The following is an 8354-nucleotide window of genomic DNA, read 5'->3' on the forward strand; positions in this document are numbered from 1 at the left end:
TGAAGTCCACTTTACTGATTTTTCCTTTATGGACTGTTGCTTTTAGTGTCGCATTTAAGAACTCTACCTAGTCTTAGATCCCAAAGGTTGTCTGTTTTTTCCTCAAAGTTTTATAGTTTTACATTTGTTTGTGAGCCACGTTAGTTTTTGTATAATGTGTAAGACTTAGGCTAAAGTTCTTTTTTTAGCCTATAGCTGTCCAGCGGCTCCAGCACCGTTGAAAGGTTGTCCTGCCTCCATTGAATTACTTTTGCACCTTAAAGTCAGCTGGGCATATCTGTGTGGTTCTGTTCCCATGACGTTCTTGGCTCTGTCAATCTGTGTGTCTGTCCCTCTGCCAGCATTGCACTCTTGGTTCACATAGCTATATAGTAGATCTTAAAATCAGGTGGACTGATTCCTCTTCTCACTTTATTCTTTTTCAAAATATTTTTGCTATAAATTTTTATATGGATTTTAGAATAACCTTGTCTACATCTACAAAACATCTTTGAGGATTCTGATGGGAACTGCATTCAACCTGTATGTTAATTTGAGGAGAACTGGTATCTTTATTGTGTCTAACAGTCTGTGAACATGGCATGTCTATTTAAATCTTTGATTTCATCATGTTTTGTAATTTTCAGCATAGAAGTCCTTGCATATTTTGTTAGATTTAAACCTAAGTATTTCACTTTTTAAGCAATTGTTAACAGTACATATTTTTAACTTTTGTGTCTATATGTTCATTTCCCGGAGGTAGAAACAGGTTTTTGTGTGTTTATCTTGCACCCGAGATTTGCTGGACTCCCTAGGTGTCTGCTTTCTATAGATTGGTAGGATTTCCCACATAGACAAGCATGGCCTCTGCATGAGAATACCCGGATCCTCCCCTCAGGGCATCTGACTTAGGGTGTGGACATCAGGACTTTTTAAACCTTCCTGGTGATTCTGACAAGCAGCTGAGGTGGAGAACCACTGTTCTCCGACCTTGTCGTCAGCAGGCAGAGATGCCTTAACCACAAGAGCCTAGTGCTAGGACCCCACATCCTGCCCACGCTGCACTCGGCCTGTCTTGCTGCCGGCCGGCATGGCTAACAGGCCTGGGCCCTAGCAGACAGTCCTGGTGATTGACGCATGGGCTCCTCTCGGCCCAGGAAAGACAGCTAGGCTGTAATGGAGAGCCCGTTTTAATGAACAGAAGATACTGGTCGGTATAAAAAGGTGTGTTTGTCACTGAGGTGTCCTCATTTCTAGATGAGGATTTGTCTTCTCCATGGTCTTGAACGCCTGCTTCGCCATGGCACCAGCGTCTGGTGCACGCTGGCTCTGTCGCCACAGGGCAGGAGCTGCTCATGGAAAGGTGTGTGCCCCGAGTGTGGAGCACTGGTCAGCTTTTCCACTTAGTAACAACAGCCTTGTTCTGTGCCTGAGAAGGCCACCAAAGGCAGACTAAAAAGAAGCATGGCCAAATGCCTATCAGCCTGGTACCTAATGTAACCTGGGACCCATGTGAGGGAGGCTGAGCCTTCACCTTTCAGCCCTTCCCTCAGCATATGGTTCTCAGTTTAGGGCAGAGCTTGCTAAGGTTCACTTTCTGGCATTCAGGGGCCCAGCCCCGCCAGCAGTACAGGTCTACACCCTTGTCATTTGAAACGTACAGACAGTGGAAAAGGAAGAAGTCTAGGGAGCTTGGGTCCTTAGACCACCAGAGAGCAGGAAAGGGATGGGAAGGGCCGGCGGGGGGAGGGCCTCACCTTCCCCTGCTTCCCAGTGGGCTGGGTTCAGAGCCCCTCAGTGTCCTGGCCTCTCAGGTAAGATCAAGCAGGGTGGGTGCAGCTGCAGGGTTCCAGGCAAGAGCTCAGGCTCCAGTACCAGGGACATAAGAGCCTCAGGCAAAGGGGTTACGGGCCACCGCCCCAAGAGTTGAGTGGGCCACAAGCAATCCCCAGTGCCCAGGCCCTTCCCCATGAGAGTCGCCAGCAGGCGACAGTGTGCCAGGCCGGCCTGAGCAGGGCCAGTGCACAGTGGGTGTGAGGCTTCTCAAATATGTGCTCCAGCTCATCAGTCTTAGGACTTCTGAGGCAACCTAGTGGGTCCTGGACTTCTGTTGCTGTGGGGCCTCAAACCTGTTGAGACTGCTCAGACGGCCGGAACCCACCTCCAGAGTCCCCACGACCAAAGGTGTCTAGAGCTGCCCCAGACACTGCCAGGGTTGCTACTGGCAGGAATGGGATCCCCGGAGAAAGCCTTGCCCATGGGCATCCACCAGCTGCAGACAGGCCCGGCCCCTGCACGGCCTGCCTTGGCTGCCCCTTGTACATCCTGGATGGCATCTGCCGGCCCCAGGCTGAGTCCCCACCCGCAGAGACTGGCCCTGGGGAGAGCAAGGCAAGCCCCTAACCTGGGACAAGTGGACCCTGAGGATTCCCAGACCCAGCCCTGGGTGGCTACAGCCTGGGACTGCTCCCTTCGGGCTCCCTTCTTGGCCCTCACTCTCCTCCCCTTCCTGGCCCTCGTCTGGACCCGCGCTTTCCGAAAGCTCCCCCGTGGTCCTCTGCTCCAGCCCTGGGAGGGAACGCAGCTCCCCTGACAGTCGAAGTCAGGGAGGCCCCTCTCTCTGCCTGCTGGGCCCGGTGCCACTCCTCAGTTCTGCAAGGGCTGCTGAGGAGGCACAGCCCCGAGAGGCAGGAACCTGGGCTGCGGGCAGGAACCACAGAGGCGCAGACGCGGGGGCAGGGCACGGGAGGGAATGGTGGCAGCGCGCAAGGCCGGGAGGCCGCGGTCAGCACCGGGTGCGGGGATGCGCCACGTGGGCCTGCAGGGCCTCCCGGATGCCGCGCTGCCAGTCTCGAGCCAGCTGCACCGGGGTCACGGAGGCCTGGGAACAACGGTGTGGGTCAGTCCCTTGCAGGCGCTCCACCCGCCCTCAGGACAGGAGCCAGGGCTGCGCCCACACTCACCGCGTTCCGCACCCCCAGCTCGGCTCCGTAGAGCAGCAGCAGCTTCATGGCTTTGTAGCTGCCGTGCCGCACGGCCTCGTGCAGAGCCGTGTCCCCCTCCTGCTGAGAACGCAGGCGGTCAAGCTCCTGCCCCTGCGTGCTGCCCTCCTCATGCGGGAAGGGCAGGGCTGCTGTCACCGAGCACACAGCACCTCTGGTCCCGGCTGGCGCTCCTCAGTCCCTGCCCCTCTGGAGCTCCCGAGCGGGAAAAGACCAGGCGCCTGCCTTACCTTATCCTGTGCGTTCAGGTGGGCGCCACACTCGATGAGGTGCTCCAGGCAGTCGGGGTGCCGGGTGCGCACTGCCACATGCAGGGGGGTGCTCCCAATCTGAGAGCAAGTGGGAGTCAGTGCTGGGTCTGGATTGCTGAGCCCGCCCCAACCCACGGGACTACACGTGCTACGTGCTCTCTTCTCCAGGAACAGCGTCTGCTCCCGTGTTCCGGACAGGCCCCCAAAGCACCCTGCCCCTCACCTTGTCCCGGGCGTTGACCCGGGCTCCCTGGTTAAGCAACTGTTTGAGGATGTCCAGATGTCCTCCGCGGCAGGCCCAGAACACAGGTGTCCTGTCCAGCTGCAAAACAAAAGCACCCAAGCACTCAGAGCTGCTGGGATGCGAAACGGGGCGTCGACCAGAGGCTGGGCCTTTCCCCATCCTCACCAAGTCCCGTGCGTCCACGGTGGCACCTGCCGCCAGCAGCTTGTTCACCAGCTGGCTGTGACCCTTCAGACAGGCCCAGTGCAAGGCGGTGCGGTGGAGCTGGGGGCAGAGATGGGAGATTAGGCAGAGGGAGCGCAGCTAACCCTGGAGACCCCACGCGGTCCCCCTCCCAAGGCCAGGCCCCTATATGGAATTACTGCCGCTTCCTCCCCTCCCTCTGGAGGCATCACTGGATTCATGCCCATGAAAATGAAAGTCCCTGCAGCCTCCTAGGCCAGGACTTGAACACACTGAAGGCAGTGCTCCTGCAGCTGCAGCTGCAGCTGCTGCCAGCTGACTCACCCCACCTGTGCTACCTTGTCATGGGCACTGGGGTCCCCTCCGTCTGTCAGGTACTTGTCAATCAGGGACTCCTGGTTCTCAGCAGCTGCCTTCAGGAACATCTCCAGGTCCACAGGCTCCACCTGGGCCTGGGGCTGCAGCTGGGTCAGTTGAAGACAAGACCAAATCACTCCCGAAGGCCGCAGGTGCCCAAGACGTCACAGCTCCACCAGCCTGGCCCACGGGTCCCACACAGCCGACCGAGGAACACTGCTGGCTTGTACTAATGCAGTTTCTTGTTCTAATCCCACCCCAGGAAATGGATAGACTGTGTGTGTGTGTGTGTGTGTGTGTGTATCTCCCCAAGATTCATGCGAAGTCCTAACCCCAGGTACCTCAGAATGTGACCTTATTTGGAAACAGAGTCACTGAGGATGGAATTAGTTCAAGATGAGGTCACGCCGGAGTGCGGTGGGTCCCTCACTGGTACGACTTGTGTTGAGGTGGGCTCTAATCCAGTGTGACTGGTGTCATGAAAGGGGACATGTGGGCCGCCTGCAGCAGCTCACGCCTGTAATCCCAGCACTTTGGGAGGCCAAGGCTGGAGCGCAGTGGCACAATCTCGGCTCATCGCAAGCTCCACCTCCCAGGTTCACACCATTCTCCTGCCTCAGCCTCCCAAGTAGCTGGGACTACAGGTGCCCGCCACCATGCCCGGCTAATCACCTCCTGATCACGAGGTCAGGAGATCGACACCATCCTGGCTAACACGGTGAAACCCCGTCTCTACTAAAAAATACAAAAAATTAGCCGGGGGTGGCGGGTGCCTGTGGTCCCAGCTACTGAGGAGGCTGAGGCAGGAGAACGGCGGGAACCCGGGAGGTGGAGCTTGCAGTGAGCTGAGATCGCGCCACTGCACTCCAGCCTGGGCGACAGAGCGAGACTCCATCTCAACAACAAAAAAGGGGTGGGGGGACACGACACAGGCACGCACACGGGCAGAACACCCAGCGAACATGAAGGCAAGAGTCTAGGAACACCAAAGATCACCAGCATCCACCAGAAGCCGGAGAGGCACGAAGGGATTCTCCCTCACCGCCCTCAGAGGGAACCAGCCTCGCCAACACCTTCCTCTCAGCCTTCCAGCCCCCGGGACTGCGAGGTGACACACGCCTGCCGTTGAGGCTGTCCAGGCTGTGGGACTGGGTTACGGCAGCCCTGGCAGACACATCCCCGGGGACTCGGGATGGATTTCATGGGCTCCCCAGGTACCGGCTGTGTGGTCCTGGCCTGCAGTGCCCACTCTTCCCTTCCTCTGGAACTGGAGCCCTGGTGTTGGCATGTCCTAGCCCCGACCGCCCACTCACCTTAACCAGGGGCTCAGGTTTCCTGGGGGGGACTCTGTGTCTCAGTCGCTTTTTCCGTCTTTGAACCAAGTTTTCCAAGTCAGCCAGGTTATCCAGATTAACTCTGGAACTATTAAATCTTTCAAGCTGGGGCAGAAGACGAGACCATGCCAGTCACCAGCCGCTGGTCAAGATCTCTCTGCCCTGCCGACAGGAGACACCAGCTGCTCAGGCTGCCCCACCAGAGTCCCTCCAGGCCTCACTGCTCAGCCAGCCTCAGGGATTAGCCCCCACCCCTGCCCCTCTCTCACTTTCTTCTTCTTCTCTTCTTCCAGTTTCAGCTTCTCCCGGGCCACAGCCTCTTGGGGGCCCCTCCTCCAGTCAGTAGGCCAGGCTCCAGGGTCAGGAAGTCCATGTCCAAATCCCAACACCTTCCCTTCAACTCCTTCTCCACTTACCTGTAGGAACAGGATATGAGTACCGAGTTGGGAAAATTGGAGGAGCCCTTACAAAGCAGAGCTGTGGAGTACCAGGGAGCTGTCTGCTAAGGGCGAAGGTCACAAGGTTGCTGCCCGGGATGAGAGTCGGCCTCAAAGCCCCAGCGGTCCAGAGTGCTGGCCAACTCCCCCACCCCGTGGGTGCTGCTTGCTCGGCAACCGTGGCATCGGCATCGGCTGACACCCAGGGTGTCAGCCGATCCCCGCCTACCCTGCTCCTGTCAGCAGGAACACAGCTTGGGGGACATGAGGCCACAATCTATTTATACTGCTGGGCGTCTGCCCAGGTAGCCTCAGGGCAGATGACACCTTAGCTTCCCCCATGTTGTTGTCCTTAAGATTCCTACCAGATCATACTGACTACCACCTGACTCCAAGCTCAGAGGGACAGAGGAGAAGCCCCCGCCGGGTAAAATTCTAAATGCCTGGGTTCAGTTCTCGGCTCCTTTTGAAGCTACATTTAAGCTCAAACACTTAGGCACTTGCCTAATGAGCTGTGAAGGTGAGTTACTGGGGCCTGTGCCTGGGGCAAAGCCTGTAGCAAACATCCATGCTTCCTCCCACCGCGCCCCACCTCAGGAGCTCGGGAGGAATCGGCATGTTGTGGGGAAAGAACAGGTTGGAATGATAGGGTAACAGATCCTAGGGCTTTCCAGCCAGGTAGAACCATATTCCTTCTAAAGAACTCGAGCAACCTAACACTTCCCTGCCATTTGCCTCCCAGCAGAGGCTGCACCAGGCCTCCAGCCCACAGAGGGGCTTACTGGGCCTCACACCTCCAGGCCCCTCCTCACCCAAACCAACATCCCTAAGCATCAGTGTCTCTCACTGCCCAGGGAGCGCAAGAGCACCTTCCCCATCCCCAAGGCAGCCAGGCCCTCTGGCCATTTCCAGAGCAACAATATCAGGTGCTTAAGCTGAACTACGACCACCACGGCTACACTCGCATCTTCCAAAGTAACCTGCCATTTCCTGTTCCTCTTTCGCCATCACCATCCAGGGCAAAACTCACTGAACTCAAGGATTTTCATGTCTTCTTTCCCATTTGATATCCCTCTCTTCTTCCCTATCGCCTCCGGCACCTCACATGAGAACCGAGCAGACACACCAGAAAGAACTGCACGCCCAGCCGGCTGTGGTGGTACACGCCTGGAGTCCCAGCTACTCGGGAGGCCCAGGTGGGAGGATCGCTTGAGCCTGGGACTTCAAGGCCAGCCTGGACAACCTAGCAAGACTCCATTTCAAAAAATACCGATTTTTATAAAAGAAATGCGTGCTTCCTTGCACCTAAGACTTGACCCTCACACCACAGAAAGAAGCTGCCAGCCCTCCTCTAGCCAGCCTCCTCCTGTCCAGCCGGTCCCAGGGTGCCTCCTACCTCCGTCCCACATCCTTACCAACTGCTGAATGCTGATGAAGTCCATGGTCCCCCCTGTTCCTTACACCCCCCAGTGAGAAGAGCTGAACTGCTCAGCCCTTTATAGGAGCGCCTGGGGGTGGGCAGGGGTGGACCGAGAAGAACTGGCCCAGGGGCTTGCACCTGGGCCAGATGACTCTGGGCCTCTGTCACACCAACCAAAATACCAGTCTGGGAATGCAGCCCACTGGGGAAAGGAAAAGGAGCTGTTTGCAGATGAGCTGGCTACATCCTCGGACACCCACTCCTGCACCCCTGCCACGCCCCACACCTACTCGGAGCCATTTAACCAACACGCCGCTAGCGCAGATTGGGGTGAAGTGTGTTCCCCTCTCCTAAGTTTAGCTGCCACTCCTGAAGCAAGCCCAGCCTGGCCTCCATGTTGTAGGGCTGGCTGCCTGCGAACCTGAAAGCCCAGCCGGGGTGGCTGAGCAAGGAGACTGGAAAGCTGAAGGGGTGGTCAGGAGGGTGGGAGCGGCCAGCCTACAGCCTCAGCCCTCATGCTGGTCACGCCAGGAAACCGTGATCTCCCAACGTGCAGTTTCAAGGCTGCCCTTCCCGTGTTGTGGGTTTCTTGCCCTCGGGCTCCCCCGCTCCTCCCCCAGCGCTCTGAGAGCACATGCCAGCTGCCCCAGCCCTGGATTCAAGCCTGGCGCCTGTCCTCCGGCCTCTGGAAGTCCTCCGCGCCCCTCCACAGGCCCCCACCAGACGCTCTCCAGGGACGGAGCGTGCCCTTCCAGCCACAGGAAAGGGGAGACTGAGCCGCGCCAAGTCCCGGGATGGAATAGTAACCATGAAATCCAGCCGCAGAGCAATGTGCCCCAAGTCACCAGTCACCATTTCTAATTCTCAGGAAGCCAGGCATGCCCTTCACCCAGCTGGACCCTGAACTCCGCCTGGGCCTTTGCAAGGAAATTAGCCAGTAAATAAGACCCCAGAATCAGAGCAGCCTGAGCACAGATGACCAGGGCACAAGGAGGGAGAACGGTGGCCAAGGACGGCCACAGGCCCCAAATGGCTGCCCAGCTCCCAAAGAACTGGCCTCTGGGAAGGGCTTCCACATTTTCAGAGAACAAAGGGAAAGGCAGAGCTTTCTTAGAAAACTCAGTTCTTGACCCGGTGCAGTGGCTCA

The 8354-nt window shown here is 57.4% G+C and overlaps 1 protein-coding gene across 2 annotated transcripts; it reads right to left on the reverse strand.

The window, feature by feature from the left end:
* Positions 1–680: 680 nt before the first annotated feature.
* On the reverse strand, positions 681–7271 carry ANKRD23 (ankyrin repeat domain 23). 2 transcript variants are annotated; one of them, XM_011956527.1, is made up of 9 exons: positions 7203–7271; positions 5620–5766; positions 5330–5455; positions 3998–4123; positions 3642–3740; positions 3456–3554; positions 3212–3310; positions 2943–3041; positions 681–2860 (listed from the first exon to the last, which is right to left on the reverse strand). In XM_011956527.1, the coding sequence occupies exons 1-9, from the start codon at positions 7227–7229 to the stop codon at positions 2765–2767; spliced, it is 918 nt and encodes a 305-aa protein (XP_011811917.1). In that variant the 5' UTR covers positions 7230–7271; the 3' UTR covers positions 681–2764. The 2 variants fall into 2 exon arrangements, with proteins under 2 accessions (XP_011811917.1, XP_011811918.1); XM_011956528.1 differs by lacking the exon at positions 3998–4123.
* Between the last annotated feature and the right edge of the window lie 1083 nt (positions 7272–8354).

This window comes from Colobus angolensis, unplaced genomic scaffold, assembly GCF_000951035.1.
Source record: "Colobus angolensis palliatus isolate OR3802 unplaced genomic scaffold, Cang.pa_1.0 Scaffold42, whole genome shotgun sequence".
NCBI lineage: Eukaryota > Metazoa > Chordata > Mammalia > Primates > Cercopithecidae > Colobus > Colobus angolensis.

Bases quoted from the DNA above. Each gene is read 5' to 3' on its own strand.
- ANKRD23 (XM_011956527.1), bottom strand. From the start codon at position 7,229: ATGGACTTCATCAGCATTCAGCAGTTG. The intron at 4,124-5,329 runs GTGAGTGGGCGG...CAACTGACCCAG, and splicing joins AACCTGAGCCCCTGGTTAAG to CTGCAGCCCCAGGCCCAGGT. The intron at 3,042-3,211 runs GTAAGGCAGGCG...CGTTCTCAGCAG, and splicing joins ACCTGAACGCACAGGATAAG to GAGGGGGACACGGCTCTGCA.